Source organism: Monodelphis domestica, chromosome 4 (assembly GCF_027887165.1).
Source record: "Monodelphis domestica isolate mMonDom1 chromosome 4, mMonDom1.pri, whole genome shotgun sequence".
Classification (NCBI taxonomy): Eukaryota; Metazoa; Chordata; class Mammalia; order Didelphimorphia; family Didelphidae; genus Monodelphis; species Monodelphis domestica.
The window spans coordinates 417623807-417643815 of NC_077230.1; the positions used below are offsets into that span (position 1 = coordinate 417623807).

Consider the following 20009-nt stretch of genomic DNA (forward strand, 5'->3'; position numbering starts at 1 on the left):
TCTTAAGTCAAGCTTAAGCTACCATTGGTACATGTGAGATGCAGGAAGTGATGTAAAAAAGGTCTATATATTTCACATCACTTCCTCTCTCCAGGGCTTTTGGTGGAGAGGTGGCTCTGGCTCTCGTTGGGCAGTGGAAGCATCTTGGTGTGGCTACAACTATTGTCTGGGTTTGGTAGTGAGCATCTTTGATACAGTCCTGGGAGAAGCTCAGTAGCGTGGTTCAGGTGAGGCATCTTCCCTGAGCTCTCTTGGAGTTTAGGCTGATTGCCTTTTCCTTTACTTTTCCAAAAAACACTATCCTCTTAGGAAGCCAAGCTAGTTTAAATTTTCTGAGGAGACCTCATGTCTGAGTTCTCTGAACCTCCCTTGGCTTAGGCTAGGCTGGAGAAATCTTATACCCTTTCCTTCTCTCTTCTTAATTCCTTCCCTCTATATTAATTAAACCACCATAAATTTCCTAAACTAACTTGAGTATTTTTATTGGGATTTGTATTAATCCCTGGGGACCATAAGGATAATATATTAGTCAAAAGCCCCTGAATTTACCCTTTACATGCCCAAGCTACCAACACTGGATCACAGACAAGCTCCCAGGCAACAATCTCCAGAGAAAAAAGCCCTAGCCTACTCTATATTCTCATTTTAATCATCCTCCTTCTCCATGTCACATCCTTTTCCTGTGTGATGGTATAGCACATCTCAGGAACCAATCAAAGTATCTCTGTTTGGAGAATTCCAGCCAAGCCAATGGGCTGGTGTGTATAAAAGTTCATGATCCTAGGAGGAAGGGATTCCCTTCACATCTGTAGTCAAGGTCTTCCAAAAATAATTGTGTGACCTTGGGCAAACAATTTAACTTCTCTTTGCCTCAGTTTCCTCAATGATTAAAATGGGGATATTAATAGCACCTACATCCTAGGGTTTTTATGAGGATCTAATGACATAATATTTATAAATTACCTGGCACATAGTAGGCTCTGTATAAATATTAGCTCCTTTTTTTTTTAACATTTATAGTTTGCTTAGATTTATCTAGATTAGAGGATTAAGGCTTCCAATTCCTATTTCTGACTATTTCTCCCTATAACTCACCAACCTTTTCCTTTAAGTGTTTAGATGTTATGCCATTTGGTGAATATGTTTAGTATTGATATTAATTATCTATATAGTACCTTTCAGCAAAATGTAGTTTCCCTGTTTATTTCTTGTAATTAAGTCTATTTTTATGCTGCTTTGTCTGAGATTATGATTACTTCTCCTGCCCTTTTTCATCAGATGAAGAATAATTTGTCTCTGGCTCCTTATTTTAAATCTGTTATCTTTATTACAAAGTGTGTTTCTTGCAAACAACGTAGTATTAGATTCTGGTTCCTAAGCTTCTTCCATTTTATGTGTGAGTTTGTACCATTCATTTCCATATTTATAACTGTTAATTTATATTTTTCCTCATCCTATTTATTCTTTTTCTTATCTTTTTTATCCACTCCTTCCTTATGAAGAAGAAGATGATAAGGGATAAGGAATTATCTCTGTGCTCTAGGTTTTGTATCATGTTTCTCAGTTTCTCTTTATTTTCCTAATATAAACTGCATTTTGGAAAGCAAATGGGAACTATGCCCCACAAGCTGCAAATGATACATACCTTTGATCCAGTAGTACAGCTACTAACACCCCCAAAGAAATTAAAAAGGAAAGGGACCTCTATGAACAAATATTTATTGCAACTTTTTTTGTGTGGTAGCAAAAGAATTGGAAACTAAGGGGATGCCCCATCAAAAGGGGAATGGCTGAACAAGTTTTAATGTTATTATAATGGAATAATAATGGCACTATAAAAAATGATGAAAGGGGTAATTTCAGAAAAACCCAGGGAGACTTACACAAACATGCAAAGTGAAGTGAACAGAACTAGGAGGGCATTGATTTAAATGATAGCAATCTGTAAGGATAATCAATTCTGAAATGTTTAGCCACTCTGATAAATGTAATGATCCACAACAATTCCAAAGGACTAAAGATAAAAAATGCTGTCCACCTCCAGAGAACTGATGAACCCCTAGTGCAGATTGAAGCATTTTTCTTTCTTCATTTTATTCCCACCCCCACACTTTTTTCTCCCTTTCATAGCATAGCTAATGGGGAAATATGTTTTACATGATTTCTTATGTCTAATGAATATCATATTTCTTACCTTCTCAGTAGGTGGGGGAGGAAGTGGAGGGAGGGGGACAATTAGGAACTGAAAATTAAAATTTTTTTTAATATTTATCAGACCCACAGATGGAAGGTCTCTTAGACACTTCCTAGCTATGTGACCTTGGACAAGTCACTTAACCCTCATTGCCTAGCCCTTACCTGTGAGGATAACCAGAGGCATCCTTTGAGCAAATCTCTGGAAAACCTAAAGACCCTCTAGCAGGAAAGCTCTGGGGTAGCCATAGTTCAGCTAAAGTCAGACACCATAGCTCACCTGAGGCTTCAACCCCTCTTTCTCCTCCCCCTTTGCTGAAACTGTATGTTCCTACCAAACCTACTGATGTATGAATTCTCTAGGCTAGATGGTTACACATTGACATATTGATTTATCAGTCTACAGAAAACACTGTCTAGTTGCGATGATGTAAACCAAATCCATTGTTCTAAACTTGTAAATCATTACCATCCATTGTGTATACGAAAAGCTTACCTAATCCCTCAGCTTGTTCAAAGCTCTATAAATTAGAAGCTGTGATCAATAAACTTTGCTGCGGTTTGCTACCAGCTTGTCTCTGGCCCCCCTGATCCCAAACCCCACCCTGTCTTGGGTTCCCTTCAATTATCTGATGGAGCTGGTCTCTAGCCTTTACTACTTCTGCCTCAGACCCAACACACAGTATTGATTCTAAGACAGAAGGTGAGGGTTTTAAGCAATAAAATAAAGACTTAGAAACCCTGCTCAGTACAATGCCCAATCACAATTCCTGTGGTCAGATACAAAGCTGATCTTTGCTGGTCCTTCATGTGGAAGAGGACCAATGGCATCACAGAATGATATCTTGACTGAGCTAGATTTAAGTGAGGCAGAGCTGCCCAGTCATCAACCTCACTCTCTCTTCCAGAGTCATTGATATCTACTGGCAAGACAAGAGTCAAGACAGCTTCTAGTAGGACCCAAGATGCAGTAGTGGACCCTGACATCTTTGATGTCTGACCAAGCTCTGACCGAGTCTACTTCAGCATCCTTCACAGCTCTTGGAACAAATTGTTCTCATCTACCCCTTCTCAAGGGGGAAGTCTTGGCGTGCTTAGGGTAGACAGCCTCTGTGAAGATTGGATTTGGCTCTCCCCTAATTGTAACTATGAAGGTATTTAGCTCTTCCTTGATTGTGATCCCCTGTCTGTTTTTAGATTTTAATCCCCCAAATGCAAACACAATATTTAAAGTTGAGTGGGAAGATCTGCCCGCAGTTAGATCTAATCACCAAAGATGTAAATATCCCACTTAATTGTGAAGTGGGAGGTCTGTACCCATGTGTGCAATAATGGGTAATGAATTAGAATCAAACTAACTGCCTTCTGGGCTGTCCTAGAGCAAAGCGTCAGCTGTGATTGGTGGATGTGGAATTAGGGAAAGTGACACAAGAAAAAAGGTCTTTAAAAGAAAGAGACAAGGTTCTGAAGGATGTTCTTCTGGGAGTTTGAAGGAGACACACTTGGAGTGGAGCCTCCTGTAAGAAGCAGTTCTCCCGGAGTTGAGGCTGATAATCTGCTGATTGAACTGACTCCTGGTGATTATAAAGGCTGACTTCCTTTCCTTGGTCTTTCTGGAGGTGTCAGCCTCTGGAAAAGGCCCATAGTCGAGACTCCTTTCCCCTGGCTGGGGCCTTTGAATTCCTACCTGGCTCAGAGGAAGCCAGAGCTCTCTCTCTCCTTTTTTTTTCTCTTTCTCTCTTCCTTAATATTTTCTCTTTATTGTAAAATAAACTACCATAAATTCCATTCTGACTTCAGTAATTCATTTTTGGGATTTAGTAATTAAATCCCTGGCGTCCAATTAAATATATTCAGTCCAACTATAATTCTAACACCTCCTAGGTCACCGACAAGACTGAGGCTTACCTTCAACTTGGTTTAGTATGTCTGTGACATAGCTTTACCAGGGTGCAACCAATGAGCATGCTACGGCTTCTTGGAATCACAGGTCAGAACTAAGTGACAAGTGGATGAGCATCCTGAAAAGGGACATGGCGCCATGTAGCCAAAGCACTGGCCCTCCCACCAGAGGAGCTAGTCCTCCTTGAGCACTCACACCCTCCATAGAGCTGGAGACTCATAATGCAGATCAAGTGCATGTGAAAAGCACATTTTCTTTTCCTTTTTTTTTTTTGACATGGATAATGTGAGGATTTGTTTTGTTTGACCAAACATATTTACAGCTGGACTTATTTTTCTTGCCTTCTTAATGGGGGTGTGAAAAAGAATTGAAACTGTTTTTGTTTATTTTAACTTAATCAATCAAGAACTTGGAGTCCCCCAACTTTCACACTTACTCAGTCATTAACACTTCGTCCTAAAAGACCAAAAGCAAATTGGGAGACTATGATTGGTTCCTGAGATGTGATAGATCAGTCCACAGTGAAATGAATTAGAAACCAGAGAGACAGGAAGTGATGTGGAGAAAACTGCTTAGAAAAGTCAGCCCAGGGCATTCTGATTCATTCTGCTGCCTTGGTGGCTCTTGCTGAGGGAGGGAGGGAGTGGAGGCACTATTTCTGCTTTGGATATTCTGTGTTGGTGACTCGGGCTGAAGAGACTCTCAAACTTCTACCTGGAGATTGGAACCTGGAGGCTGAGACTCTCCCACTCTTCTGGTTGGAGACTGGGACCTGAGGAATCCTTTGTTGGAGTTCTTCAGCTAGGCAATTATTGGGTATTTAGCTAGGCGATATTTTCTACTTCCTTCCTACATTTCCCCCTTTACTATCTACCTTGCTGTAATAAAGCTACCTACACTACTAATAGCCTTTTGACTTGAGTTAATTTTTATAAATGGAGACCATAACAATTTTTAAAAATTCTTATATTTGTCAAACCCATTTTAGTTATTACAGGGGTTGAGGTTAGTTTATCGAGGTTAAGTTTGGAACTGAAAATAACGTAAAATTGGATTAAAATAATGAATAATGAAAATACATGTATTGAGTCCCTGCTATGTGCCAATCATTGTTCTTAGCTTTGGGGTTACAAACACGGAGGCAAAGACATTTCCTTCTCTCAAGTAGCTTTCATTCAAATAAGGAGAAAAAACAGTAGAGGGATGGTCAGGGTCAGGGATGGTCTGGAAAGTTCCTGAGATGTTGAACAGGACCACACAAGGTAATAAGTTGACACACCCCATCCAGGGACAATGGGTCAGTTGATTTGATCATTGTTCCTGGTTCCAGAACTGGAGAGAGACAGTCAAACACTGGATTTGGCATCAGAGGAACTAGGTTGTAGTTTCAGTCCTTCTCTTACCTGCATAACCTCAGCCTAGTTATTCTTTTTTTTTTTTAATTCTTACCTTTTGTCTTAGAATCAATACTGAGTGTCAGATATAACTATTGGGAGGCCCCTGCAGAGCTTAAGGCAGGTGTTTAAGTATAGTTTCAAGGTTGGGGTGGGGTCCTCTTGCACCAGAGGGGCTCCACAATCCTGCATACCCCACAAAACCCAATCAGCCTTGTACACACCTCTAGCCAAGCTGCAGGGAAGGTTTGGTTATGTGGAGAGGTAGGGGAGGGGGCAATGGGTGGGGGGATTTTGTTCTTGACCTAGTACTTCCTGACCTGTTCTATGTAGCAGGTGTGCAGAAAGAAAGAGATAAAAAGGGAGGAGGAGTGTGGTTAGGGACTTTCTGCCTATTGTAGCCCACACACCCAACATGAGTCCCCTTCAGAAGGAAATGGCAAAGCACTCCAGTATATGTAAGGAAAACCCCAAAGGATCATGGAGAGTCAGAATTGGGCATGACTGAAAACTCAACAAAGAATTCTCGTAGAAGCTAAATTATTTCTTTGGACTTGACAGCTATATCCCAAGTGAAGAGTGCCAGGACAATGATGGGTGGGAGCCTCTCCTCAATGAGCACATAATGAGAAAAAGTGGCTTTCGTAACATTCTGGAGAGGGGTAGGCAGTCCCCTTCTTTGCCATCTAACAAAATAATAGATTTCATGAACTACCTTGATTCCCTTAATCCCAAAGACTTTGGAAGTGCACAGTTTCTTGAATAACTTTCAAGGGCTCTTTATTTCTGCACAACAGTTTTGAAGACGACCTTTCGAGAAGGCTGATTATTTCAAAATCTCAATCAAGAAGCAGATACTTAAAAGCCAAACAAGGCAAACTGAGTATTTGGAATGGAAGCATTGGGAGTTTAATCGCATTATTAAGTTCTCTTTTTATTTCTGTAAATAACTATAAAATAAAATATATCTTTAAAAGTATTTAGTATTAAAGTATTTAAAGTACTTATTAAAGTATTAAAAGTATTTAAAATTCAGTGAATTGGTGTAGCATACAACCCAGCCTTGTCCCGCGATGTTTTTAGATCAAAGAATCTGGAATCAAGTCGAAAATTGGCCTCATTCAAGAAAAACAAATTATTTTACAATTGCTGCCATCTTGAAACTTTCTATAGAAATACTTATCTTTTTGGTTCACATGGTCCCATTCTCCCCTCCTCCTCCCTGAGAGAGTTGTTAATTATTTGTGAGCATATCCATCTGTATCTTGGTTTTTTGACACGTGTGTTATAAACCTCTTATTAGATGGTGTCTTAAGATCAGAGTCATATTTGCTTCCCTGGTGCCCATTTCATGGCCTTGCACATAGCAGATATAGTGTTTAATTGAATTACTTTTTTAGTATACTTTCAGAGGCAGAAACAGGAAAATCCAAGGACTAATGTTTCTGCCCTTCCTCTATTGTCTCTTGACAGTCTCCACCCCCAAAAAGTCTTCCCTGAACCTGGTCCCTCTCCCTAGAATCCAGACACCCACAGATAATTCGCCAGTTCATGAGTTACCCTGGCTCTGTTTTGTGTGTGTATGTACACATAAAGTCACGGATTACTGGGAACACCTCCACGTTCCTCTCTCCATCCAGCCTTTACACACCTGGGAATCCCTTCTATATCATGACTTTCCACAATGCACTTTTGATATATTGTGGATCACCCTAAGAAATTAAAGAAAGTAAATGGTGGGGTGGGGAGCAACTAGGAGGCTCAGTGGATCAAGAACCAGGCCTAGAGACTGGAAGTCCTGGGTTCAAATGTGACCTCAGATACTTCCTAACAATGTGACCCTGGGCAAGTCACTTAATCCCAATTGCCTAGCCGTTACTGCTCTTCTGCCTTATAACCAATACACAGTATTGATTCTAAGAAAGAACGTAAGGGTTTAAAAAGAAAAAAGAAATTAGATAGGAATTTTTTGGAGTTTTGCAGAAGCCACAAATGACACATGAAGGTCAGCAGATGGCACAGAAAAGTTTAGAAACTCAGAAACACATAAAATATAGGTATAGTATTGTATAATATTGACATGTTTTATATTTTAATACCACAAATATACACAATTTCTTTTCCTATAAACACCCCATAAAAGAAAAAATTCAGACTTCTTCTCTTATACGGCAGGAAAGCCAAAAAATTTTACATGGATTTTCCAGATCACAAGGGTACCATGCCCCTAATGCCCTGAGATAGAGAAAGGATACCTGTATATGTACAGATAAATTATATATATAGTTAACTATCTTACAACATAATTGGATTCCTTTGCAATCCTCTGTGTTTCATCTTATGCATTTTAAAAAGATGATTCTGAGGAAGAGTCCACAGATTTCCCCAAACTGCCCGCCCCCGGGGTCCAGGACACAGAAAATGTTCAGAGCCCATGCCCTACATAACTGGGGACCACCATTACTAGTCGTCTGATTCTCACTTTAGATTTAATGGAGTTCATATTAACTTTTTTATCTTTACTATTTGTTGAGTTGTGACAAAAGTAAATGAAAAGGATAGCTTTTTGTTATTTAATACAAGTGTTGAGGTAGACACTCATCTTATTTAGGCTGCCTAACTTGTCAAGATTATTTGCCTATCAGATTGGTCAATATGACAGTAAAGGAAAGTGACAAATGTCAGAAGGGATGTGGCAAAACGGGGACACTAATGCATTGTTAGTGGAATTGTTAACTGATCCAACCATTCTGAAGGGCAATTTGGAATTATGCATAGAAAAGGTTATAAAACTGTGCAAAAAATCCTTTAATTCCACTCCTGGGTCTATATTCCAAAGAGATTTTAAAAAAGGTGAGGGGGAGACCTACTTGTGCAAAAAAAAAAAATTATAACGGCTCTTCTTGTGGTGGCAAAGAATTGGAAATTGAGGGAATGTCCATCATCTGGGGAATGGTTGAACAAATGGTGGTCTATGATGGGGATGGAATACTATTGTGCTATAAGGAATGATGAACAGGATGATTTCAGAAAGAGCTGGAAAGACCTCCATGAACTGATGTGGAGTGAAACAAGCAGAACCAGAAAAACAGTGTACACAGTAACAGCAATATTGGGGAATGATCAACTGCGATAGACTTAGCTATTCTCAGCAACACAATGATCCAGGATAATGCTGAAGGGTTTAGGACAAAGAATGCTTTCCACCTCTAGAGAAATCTGTGGGAGTCACAAAAGCAGATCAAAGCACACTATCTTTTCACTTTAGTTAATTTGGGTTTTTACTTTGGGGTTTTGGTTTTATATGAATATTCTCTTACAATAATGACCAATATGGAAATGTTTTTTGCCTGATAAATATTCAGGGAGTGAAGGGCAAGAGGAAGACAATTTGTATGTTATAACTTTAGAAAATACGTGGAGGGGTCAGCTGGGTAGCTCAGTGGATTAAGAGCCAGTCCTAGAGACTGGAGGTCCTAGGTTCAAATCTGGCCTCAGACACTTCCTAGCTGTGTGACCCTGGGCAAGTCACTTGACCCCCATTGCCTAGCCCTTACCACTCTTCTGCCTTGGAGCCAATACACAGTATTGACTCCAAGACGGAAGGTAAGGGTTTAAAAAAAAAAGAAAATATGTGGAAATTTGTTATTACATGTAATTGGGGGAAAATAGAGGGGGGGGGAGATTATTGGTGTGGGTACTGTCCTTGTCAGCAATAGTAGCATTGAAGGGGCTGTAGCAGGAATACCCAGTCTCCAGACTAGGCTCCCGAACCCTCCAGGGAGGATGACTTATTTCCTTTCATTTTGGTAGAGCCTTACCAGTGGCTTTTATTCCCATAAATATGATAATGTTTCCAAGCCTGGGGCCCTCATAGGTTTCACAGGATTTACAGCTGGAAGGGACTAGAGGGTATACAGCCTAACCTCCTTGTTATATATATGGGAAAACTGAGGCACAGAAGGAAATCTTCAGGCCCACAGTGAGTACAGCTGGGATCCTCTGACACCCATACATCCTGTTCCCCTTACCACTCACCCATTCTGCTTCCCTCCCTCTTTTAAATAGAGACAGACAGAAGATGAAAGGCACCTGTTATTTTTTCTCTCCCACTCCCCTAAGTTCTCCAGCAGCCATCAAGGAAGGACCCAGCTTCGGAGGTATTTTCCATCTTTCCTGTCATTGAGCTGGAGTCAGAGGGAGAAAGGAGGTTCCCCCCTGCCTTGAGAAGAGAAAGATGGAATAAGATAAGTAGACGGGCTGCAAAATTGTTATCTCCCATCTCCCCCTTGTTCCCTAGTCTGAGCCCAAGCCCTCCCACTCCAGGGCCAGGAAGCTTACATCAGTGTTGGTCCAAGCTTTAGGTTACAAGTCGCTGAACACTTTCTCGATCTGAGCCACAATTCTGTTGAATTTCCAAGTATTCAGGTAGCCATCCACATATCCATCTCCTCTCTGGGAAGTCAAGAGAACCAGCCCCACTGGAAGTGTACCAAGAGCAGTCTTCCCCAGCCTCAGCCCCAACCCCTGGCTAGGCTTTTCTCATCACTTCCAACTCTATCCCCTCTGGCTAGAATAAAAATAATTAGAGAAACCCCCACTTAGGGGACAGCTAGGTGGCTCAGTGGATTAAGAGCCAGGTCTGGAGTCAGGAGGATCTGCCTTCAAATCTAGCCTCAGATACCCTGTGTGACCCTGGGCAAGTCATGTATCCCCCATTGCCTAGCCCTCACTGATCTTCTGTGTTGGGACCAGTACAGATTGATTCTAAGATGAAAGGTAAAGGTTAAAAAAAAAAGAAAAAACCAAAACTCTCACTGAAAGATTTCAAAACATTTCCCCAAAGCAGCCCTAGAAACTAAGTAGCAAATTATTGTTCCCATTTTCCAGATTAGGAAATACAGTCCCATGGGGGCAAAAGACTCTGTGACAAAACTAGAACCCGAATGCAGAGCCGGTCCAATCTCACCTTTTTAGAATGCACCAGCTTGCCAGCCACAAAGACCTCAAAATCTTCGGAGAGGACTGGCTCCTCAACCTAGATCGGAGGGATGCAGGGAGAGGCTTAGGTCTGCAATACCTCCTACTTCGAGTCACCTCATGTCAGCTCAGCAGCAACAGGGGAGTCTACTCACAAAGGTTAGCCGCTCTGGGAAAAGCTCATTTAGCTGCCTTTTCAGTCGGTTGAGCTGGAGAGGAGGAAGAGGGAGTCACCATCCAGCAGCCAGCCTCAGCCCCCTCCAAAGGACCCCAGAGAGGGTCTCCCCCTCCCCCAACCTCATCAGGGCACAATCCCCGGGAGGGGGAGACAAAACTCACTCACCCGAAAATGGTAACTTCAGGAGTCGCTGGAACGCCGGCAGAGACAGAAAGATACAAGGCAGAGACAGAGAAATCAGAGATTTGGAGAGACCGGCGCGTAGAGGAAGAGACAGTAGCCAGGGACCGAGACCACAGAGAGAAAGAGAGAAACAAAGATGAAGAATGCGTTGTTGGCCCAAAGATACAGGTAGAGACCCAGAGGAGACGGATGAAAAAGACGGAGGAGGAGAGTCCTAAGAACGAACAATCGATTCCTTTATGTCTTTGGATTTGTAAATCGCCGTAAATAACCATTATTGGATTAGATCTTTACAACAGCTCTGAACCCCTAAAACGCTCGCTTTAGAAAAGGGGAAACTGAGGCTTACCGCTAACACAACTAGTGTGAAGGGGGAGGGGGATTCAGCCCTCGCTCCAAGCTTTGTTTCCACCCCCGCCTCAAGACCTGCCTCTTCCCAGAGAATGCAAGCCCCGGGGGTGGGCAGGCCAAGGACCCCTTCGCCAACTCGGGTCCCCAGCTCTAAGCTTGAGGAACTGTGAGCAGAAAGGGACAGAGGGAGGGATAAAGGGCACATTGAAGGCAAAATTCCATTCCCACATGCTGTAAAATAAAGATGAGGAGCCCCGGGCGCCCTGCCGTCCCTCACCGCGGCCTTCAATGCCTCTCCAGCGCCCGCAAGGGAAGCAGCCAGGAGACTGAGGAATCATTTACCGGTAAATGATCAAAATCTCGATTCGGGAAGTCTGATCCCGACAATCGCCGAGCCGGTCCGGCAAAACGATTGGCGGGGTGGGGCCTGTGTGTGAGCAGCGGCTATGTGCCATGGCCGGCAGGAGGGGCAGCGCCGCCCGTCTCAAACACCTAAGCCGCGGCGGTCACCTGGGCCCCGGCCACCGTTCGAAATAGAACTCGGTCACAAGAGAGAACGGTTACACAGCGTTTCATCGCTGGCCGGCATCCAATGGGGAGGCACAGGGGTGCACCCTGGGAAGAGCTCTCTCTAACCAGTCCCCTGCCCTTCTGGAGGGCAGCCGGCACTGGCACTGGCACTGGCAAACCGGAAACACTTTCAGACTCCTTGGAATCATAAGACCACAAATGGAGAATTAGAGAGACCCTTATTCAGCCCTCTTATTTTGTCGCAGGAGTGAGATTCGAACCCAAGTCTGAGGATTCAAGTTCAGGCTGCCTCTCTACAATACTTTTTCCTTTAGCATCACTGAGGATTGATGGATCATTATATAGATCTCTCTCCTTTTCTTCTTTTCTTTCTTCTCTTCTTCCTTCTACCCTCCCTCCCTTTTTCTTCCTTTCCCTCTGTCTCCCTCTCCCCCACCTCTCTCTCTCACACACACACACTCTCTCTAGCTCCTGAATATTTTCCACCTCCAAGGCAAAGAGTAAAGGGTTGGGGGAATTTGGATGACATAAAGGATTTTTTAGATATGTCATAGTTACTGTATAAAACCATTTTTATTATTCTTATTAGAATCCAGCTGTAACCTCTCTTCCTCAACTCTGGGTCCAGCCATTGGAGAAGAGGAACTTGGAACCCTTGGAGCCAAATGGTTCCCAGTGGGACCTGGAACCCAAGCCTTCTGCCTAGACTCTGGGGATGATGAGGAGTGAAGGAAGTTTCAAGGAAAGGGGGTGGAGGGACCCTTTGAGCAGATAAGTGGTTGTTTCTCCCCGCAGGTCTCTGGGTGGCCCTCCCTCACATCAGCTCACATAGGAACTATACAGTCTGTGACTGGGGCTGAAGAAAGCTTCCTTCTTGCCCTCTGTCCCACCTCTTGTTGTCCCACAAACCTGGAGATCCTCCTAGAACCCATGTGGCTGTCTGGAGGGTGATAGTAGGATTCCTAAATCCTCTATCTCTCTCCCTGTCACTTCCAACTAAAAACCTTCTAGGAACATTATGGGGATAACCAAAGAGAAGCCCCTGACTGGCACTACCCTACACACCTCCCCCCATGCCCATACCTGAGTACCCTAAGCTGGATCCTGGGACCTCACACAAAGAAATGGACATTGAATAAAATAAAAATCATTTATAGATGCATCTGCAGAGATGGGGTCCCAGGTGGGGCCAAATATTCTTTTTACCCAATTCAAAGGTGGCAGATGGGGTCCCTGGCATCCCACCTCCCCAACCAGAACTCCTGAGTTGATCCCCAACAGGCATCCTGAGCCACAAAGGGAATTGGGGTAGCTCTCTTCTTCATGAGCCTTTTCTCGACTCAGTTTCCTCCTCCCTTGATTGTGTTGGGGAGAAGAGGGGAAATGTCAAACAGCATCTCTGAATAAATATGTTAAAAGTCTCTGTTTTCCACGAATCTCCAGTGAGAGAAGTCCAGGGAAAGGCTGATTTAGACCTAGAAGCAAAACGATTAGAGAGGAAGGGTCAAGGGAGGGTTGTGCTCTCCCCCTTCCTGAACCACCCCCTGACCAAAGGAAGAGAAAAAGTCTCAGGGTGGAAGCCCAAGCCGGGAACCAGTGGCTAAAGATAGCAGCAGCTCGAAGGCAGATTTAGAGCCCAGAAGGATGAAGGATGGAAAGGAGGGAAGTGGGGGAACACTCACCTCTCTGCCATAGAGGGAGGAGTCGGGGATGATAAAGATGGTTCGGGGGTCGCTGTCATCGGGAAGACACCAGTCGTCAGCCCTGATGGAGAAGGAGATGGGGCTGGGGGGAGGGGAGGAAAGCCCTCAGGTCCCCCGACCCATACCCCAAAGCCACGCCTGAGAAGAGGCTCTCAGAAAGGGAACCCACTGGAAATTCGAAGGGACTATTAGCACTAAGTTTTCTGGGCGCCAGGCACAGGATTCAAATAGTTTCTCCAATTCCTCAGCTTAATGCTAGACCTCTTCGCTGCCCCCCCCCCCATACCCACCAGCCTTTTCTGTTTCTTGAGTCCATCAAAGAAAAAACAAACTGCCTAGTGGACCTCGGATTCGAGAATGCATCAATGGCACCGCGCCCCCTTACGAAGCGAGGCACCTCACCTCCTTCCTAACTGAGGCTCCAGCAGCCGCTGCGTCCGCTCGTGCTTGGGTGCTTTTAAGTGCCCAGGGCCCCTCTCGTGGGCCCGGAGGTTGTTCAGTGCGTCCGCCGGGGGCGGGGTGGGAGGAGCGGGGTCCGCGGAGGGAGGAAGGGGCCGTGCTCCTGGACTCCGTCGTCGGGCTCGGAGCAGGAGGGTCGCGCCTCCGGCCACCACCGCCAGCAGGAGCAGCAGGGCGAAGGGCAGCCCCAAGGCCGGAGGCAGGGTGGCTGCCGGGGGACCGCGATGGGGCCCGGGTGGGGGCGGAGCGGGGGCGGCTCCCTGCACTGGAAACTCACAGCGTGCGCCCATGTAGCCGGGCGCGCAGGAGCACACATGGCCGGAGAAGTGCGCGTAGCAGCGGCCCCCGTGCGCGCAGGGCTGCGGCTCACAGGGGTCTGCGCGCTCGCGGCAGTCACGCCCGCCGAAGCCCAGGGTGCAGGAGCAGCGGAAGCTGTGCGCGCCGTCCACGCACGTGCCCCCGTTGGCGCAGGGCCGGCCCGCGCAGTCGTCCAGGTCGCGCTCGCAGCGCGGTCCCGCGAAACCCGGCCTGCAGCGGCACAGCACCGCACGGCCCACGTCCAGGCACAGACCCCCTGCGGAGGAAAGAGAGCCCCGGCGTCACGGTCCTCTTACAGGCCGGCCCCGGCCCTTGGGGAGCTGCGTGCCGACGCGGAGAAAGCAGAAGCCAAGGATCTCCGCTCCGTAGGAACCTTGGAGAGCGCCTGGCCCAATCCCGCCAGCCCCCTTTGCTCAACTTCAAGTCTTCGCGCTCCTTTCTGCTCCCCACCCCCACCCCATATCGCTGTGGCCTCTGAAGGCGCACTTTCTCTTGGCAAAGGGACCCAGGGCCTCCTGGGCGAGCCTCGCAGCTGTCCCTGGACCTCCTCCGGAGCCCTCAGCCCCATGGTGCCTTGGGCAGAATGGAAGTCGGAGGATCCGGATTCAAGTCCTGCCACATACTGCTACCTTAGACCCTGGGCACCTTGTTCAACCGAGGCCTCGGTTTTCTCCTCTGAAAAATGAGAGCCTTGGACTAGATCGTTTCCGGGCTTAAGCCTATCATTCAGCCACATCTCCATCCTCCTCTCAGCTTCTTCCTCTGGTAGATGAGCCAGGGTCCCCTCTGCCCTCCCCCAGGCTCACCATTGCGACAAGGCTGTAGGCTACAGCGATCCATCTTCTTCTCACAGTTGGACCCGTGGAAGCCTGGTGGGCAGCGGCAAGTGTAGCCAGCGGGGGCTCCGCCATCCACACAGGTGCCCCCATTGAAGCAGGGCCCGTCCGCACAGGTCATCCCAATGACCTCGCACCGCTTTCCATAGAAGCCCCGCGGACATGTGCACTCAAAGTCCCCCGCCACCTCCTGGAAGCAGAATGGGATGGGGGAGGAGTTAAGAACAGTTAGAGGACATAGTTCAAATCTTGCGCTTGCTGCTTTTTCTGCGTCCTCGGGCAAGTGGCTCCCCTTCTAGCCTCTCTTTCCTCCTCTCCCAAATGAGGGGATTGGACTAGATCTTTGAAGGTAATCCCTTTCTTTGCATCCAGTGCTGGGATTCTGGCTTTCCCATTCCCTTTGTGTTTGTGGCAATGGTCTCCTGGGCCACCTCTGCTTTCTCTCTCCCCCTCTGAAATCCATCTGCCCCACTGCTGCCAGAGCACAGTTCTGATTCCAGACAGCACTTCTCTGCTCAGAAACCTCCAGTGGCTCCCTCTTACCTCTAGTATAAAATAGAAGCCCCTCAACTTGGCACTCCCATCTCTTTCCAACCGGAAATACTGCCCTTTAGACGTTCCAGGTTCAAACTGAGCTCTTCCCCAGTCTTGGACTTCCGTCCCACCTCCATATCTTTGCACAGTTTAACTGTGCTTGCAGCCCCTCATCTCAGCATCTCAGAGGCAGCATCCCCTCTTTTAAACCTTCCCGCATCCGCTTCCCACACTCCTCCCAGGGTTTCCTCCTGCTCCAGCCCCCTCTATTAGACTTCTTTCCATCCCTCACAGGTAAATTCCTCAAAGGCAGGGACTTAGGTTCTTGCCTTTGTCCTTCCAGAGCATAGCATAATGCATACTGTTGGTGCCTAATAAATGTTTGCTGAGTTGAACTAAGCCTAAGCACCTCTCTCTGGCTCGGACCTGGGATCCCTTATGTGTGTCATCTTGCCCGGCTTCTGAGTGTGCCTTGACATGGATTATAAGGGAAGGGCTCTCAAGCTAGAAGAAAGCTCAGAGGCCATCTAGTCCAACTGATCATTTTACAGATGAGGAAACTGAGGACCCAAAGGAGGTGAAGTCATTTCCCCCTTCCCCTGGCCCCAATGCCCAGTGCCCAAGGTCTTCTGGTACCATGCATGAATTTTGCCTCTTACACATCCCTTCCTCTCCATGCCCATGGCTCCAACCCTCATCCAAGGCTCAGGCCCAGGTCTAGCATGGGCCTAGACTAACCCAGGTGACACTTTGCTGATGGATTAACAGCAGAGATCATCAGTGATCTGCATTTCAGTCAGGCAAGCTGGGTTCAAAGTCCTGGCTCAGCCACTAACAAGATGTGTTACCCTGGGCAAGTGACTTCCTCTTCCCGAGCCTCAGTTCCCTCATCTGTCCAATGGGAATAATAATCCATGTAATAGATGGACAGTTGGGGGAGAAATGACTGGTATTTCTAAAGCACTCTGCACACTCCTGATGAGGTGTTATCATGGTCCCCATCCAGCTGGCCCAGAAAGGGGAAGCCACTCGGCAGTCACACAGCTAGCAAGTACCAGAGGCAAATTGAGATCTTCCTGACTACACTCTGGTGCCCCCCAAAAGGAGGCATTTGGCAACCTTAAAGAGGGACACTGGAAAGTCAGTGGTCTGGCTGTGTGAAAGAGGAGGGGACATCAAGATCGGTACTAACGCTGCAGCTGCCGCCATTGGAACACGGGTGCCCATCACACAGCCCGGCTGGGAAGAGGCATCTGCGGCTGGAGAATCCTGGGAGGTTGGAGCAGGTGGCTCCATTGGTACACGGCTGAAGGCCAGAGCAGTCACTGTCAGGGCCTCGGACGGTGCAGAGGGGGCCAGTCCAGCCTTGACTGCAGTGGCACTCACCCGGCCTCTGGCAGGAGCCATGCTCAGCACTGCAGCCTTCCTGGCATATGGCTGTAGGGGCAAAGTGGAGGGACACAGGGCACAAAGAAGGAAGGAAGGATGGAGCGCACAGAGACATGGAGACAAACCAAGAGAGCGAGCGGAGAGACAGAAATTGGGGGAAGAGATGACATTAGGGGGGCCTCAGGGAGGGATCCAGATATTGGGGGAGCAACAAGGAAGTGGAAGAGAGGAGGACAGGGGGCAGGCAATTCCGAGAGAGATGGAGGGGGAAAGGGGGACATGGCAGAGGCAGAACCTCTTGGCAGGAGCAGGTGTTGGAGAAGGTAGGTGTGAGAAAGCAGGGGGCATGTTTAAAGGAACATCCCGATATTTAGGGAACAGAAAACAGGAGCCATGGTGGGGAGGGAGCAGGAGCAGGGGGAGAGACCCAAAAGGGGAGGGGAGAAAGCTTGGTAAGCTGTTTGGTAACTGCGAGCTCAGCCTCCGACCCTCTCCCAGCCTGGCAATGGCAGGGATTTCTCAGTCTGGGGAGGGGTTGAGTTCCAGAATCAGGGAGGGCATAACTGGGGGAAAGAGCATGACCCGTCCCTGGGTCGGGGAAGGGGTCCCCCCACGTGTTCCCCAGACCGCTGTCCCTGTGGCACAGCCCTCCCCCGCTCACTCACGCCGGGAGCACATGTCGCCAGTCCAGCCATCCATGCACACACGCTCCCCGTTGGCCCCGCAGTGGAAGTGGCCAAGAGGGTCGTCCCGAGGGCGGCAGAGGCGGGCACAGGCAGGACCATAGTAGTGAGGCTCGCAGCGAACTCGGTACGAGAAGAGGAGCTCCCAGCCCCCGGCCTGCCTAGCATCCCGGGCCCAGGGCCCGCCCACCGCCAACTTGTGCCGTCCGGCCAACCGGCTCAGCAGACTCCGATCGGGCCCTGCAAGCGCCGAGAGTAAGATAGCTCGCCGGCTCCATCTTTGCCTAGAGGCGGCCTCAGATTTGGGGGCCCTTAGGAACCCAGCCTCCCCCACCCCATCCCGAGCCCCTGAGGTACAGGGCCGCCCCTCCCACCCAGCTCAGGCGCGCCCTCTCATGTCCCCACGCAATCCCTGACTTGGGGGCTTGGAACCACGGAAACTAAACGTGGGGTCCTCAGCCCGCCGGCCCGCCCGCTTGGAGATCACAGAGCAGCCCCTCCCACACCTCCGCGGATACCCCATCCCCCAAGCCCTCACCAAGAAGCTTCTCCCCCGACTCTTCCTTCCTCCTGGACTCCAGCTCCTCTCGCCAAGACTCGATGACTAGAGAAAAAGTCCCCTGGAGGAGGGGGGCAGAGGGGAAACGCGGGCGTTAGCTGCAGCTCAGAGGTGTGCGAGAAGTGTAGGAGATTGCCTAGTTAACGGGAAGGGGGCCAGCTGGGGAGAAAGGGCTTGGAGCCGGGGAAGGGAGGGCTGGGGGGCTGAGGGACGAAGAGAGGACCCGAGGGTCGCAGGGAAAGTGGGGTGGGAGCACAAGCACTGGGGAAGGCTGTCTGGGTGCCCCTCAGGGAACCAGAAGCCCGTGAGGGGTAGGCAGCAGGGCTTCTGGGACGGCAGGCTCTACAAGTGCGGAGGCTCTGTTTCTGGGCTGGAGAGAAGCGGGGGCGTCCCTCAGAGTTCCAGAATTAGAGGCTGGGGAGAAAAGGGGGGTGTCTCCGAAGATGAGAGCCCCAGGGTTGCGGGGTTGTGGTAAGAATACAAGGCATAAGGCCGCTTGCTGTGGGCGGGAGTTGGGGTCTGACATGGAGGTCTCAGGCAGTCATGAAATGGGGAGCTAGGTCCCGTGGGTCCCAAGGCTCTGGGCTCCTCACCGGCCAGGCGGTACGGAAAGGGACACGGATGAGGCCGTCGGCCAGGGAGAGCTGCGGCCCGGGATCGGTGGGGTCCCCGGGACCGGGGCTTCCGGAGGTGCTGAGCGCAGCCCCCAGGGCGCACGGTAGCTCCGGACTCAGGTCGGGCAGCGCGGGCTTCAGGCAGACGCGGAAGATGAGGCGGCAGGAGCTCCTGGCCCCACACGGCGAGCCTGGGGAGCCGGGGGACCCAGGCCCCGGCCGGAAAGAGTGGACTTGCAGTTCGAAGACTCCGGCGCCTCGGACCTTCGGGAGCAACAGGAAGCAAGAAGTTAGAGTTCCGAGAAGACTGCCCCCCCACCTGCCCCGGGATCCCGCCGGCCTCCTCCCCCGAGGTCGCCCCAATGCCCTCACCCTGGGAAGGCAGAGGAGGGAAAGCAGCGCGGCCAGGAGCTGGACCGTCAGCGGCCGCCTGGGAGCCATGGTGCGCGGAGTCTGGGGCACCCAAGGCTGAGGGGACAGCTTTATAACCCGAGGCGAGCGAGGCCCCGCCCCCAGAGGGGACCCCTGCCCAGCTGGGGGAGGGGGAGGGGAAGGAGGAATGTGTGTGTGCATGTGTATTGCCAGGTGGGGCTGGGTCGGGTGCAGAGCTCCCAGCCGGCTGCTGTCCCCCTGTGTGCTCGGGTCGTGTAGCCTTATAGGCATCGCTAATTCCGTTACTGTCGGCTGTCACCGCTGTCTTCGGGTGTTTCTGGGTTATCAGCTTGAGGAGCATCTTGGCCCTCGCGGACCTCACCCAAAGGTCGTCCCGGGCCGGAGGTGGCGATGACAGCAAGCTCGAGGGGACCGATGGGACCCTGGGGTGGGGGGCGCAGGCAGGGAAGAGTTGCTACCTTGGAGGGGTGCCCACCCGGAGGAGAGACCGCAGCCTCCCAGGGGCCCTCGGAGTCTTGACAGTGATTGTGTCTTTGTTTGTAGCTGGGGGGGGAAGGGGGAGTAGCAAACGCGTCCGTTTGTGGCTGGGGACGTTTGCGTGGGGGCGCATTGTTTGTCAGTGTTTGCTCTTGGCCGACCCCTACCTCAAAGCCCTCCACGCCGGGCGGCCACAGTCCCAGTGCCAGTCATTCGGCTTGGGGGGGCGGGGGGCGGGCGGCGCGGAGCGGAGCCTCTGAGGCCAGCCTGCCACCAGGCTGGGGCTTACCAGCTGTATGTAAATCCGGCCATCTGCCTTCCAGGCCGCCCA

At 49.1% G+C, this 20009-nt stretch overlaps 1 protein-coding gene and 1 long non-coding RNA gene across 4 annotated transcripts; both read right to left on the reverse strand.

Moving 5' to 3' along the window:
* Window positions 1-5297: 5297 nt before the first annotated feature.
* LOC103095722 (uncharacterized) lies at window positions 5298-11853 on the reverse strand. 2 transcript variants are annotated; one of them, XR_008911602.1, is made up of 7 exons: window positions 11525-11683; window positions 10814-10838; window positions 10626-10679; window positions 10460-10528; window positions 9832-9945; window positions 9583-9712; window positions 5298-5428 (listed from the first exon to the last, which is right to left on the reverse strand). It is a non-coding gene; the product is annotated as an uncharacterized LOC103095722 (long non-coding RNA). The 2 variants fall into 2 exon arrangements; XR_466534.3 differs by lacking the exon at window positions 5298-5428 and having other exon boundaries at window positions 7553-9712; window positions 11525-11853.
* A 418-nt stretch (window positions 11854-12271) lies between these two features.
* Window positions 12272-19694, reverse strand: DLL3 (delta like canonical Notch ligand 3). Of its 2 annotated transcripts, none has more exons than XM_056796096.1 (9): window positions 19181-19694; window positions 18788-19072; window positions 18174-18255; window positions 17618-17875; window positions 16756-17000; window positions 15000-15219; window positions 13819-14449; window positions 13396-13498; window positions 12272-13188 (listed from the first exon to the last, which is right to left on the reverse strand). In XM_056796096.1, the coding sequence occupies exons 1-9, from the start codon at window positions 19469-19471 to the stop codon at window positions 13183-13185; spliced, it is 2121 nt and encodes a 706-aa protein (XP_056652074.1). In that variant the 5' UTR covers window positions 19472-19694; the 3' UTR covers window positions 12272-13182. The 2 variants fall into 2 exon arrangements, with proteins under 2 accessions (XP_056652074.1, XP_056652075.1); XM_056796097.1 differs by having other exon boundaries at window positions 13396-13477; window positions 19181-19691.
* Window positions 19695-20009: the final 315 nt, after the last annotated feature.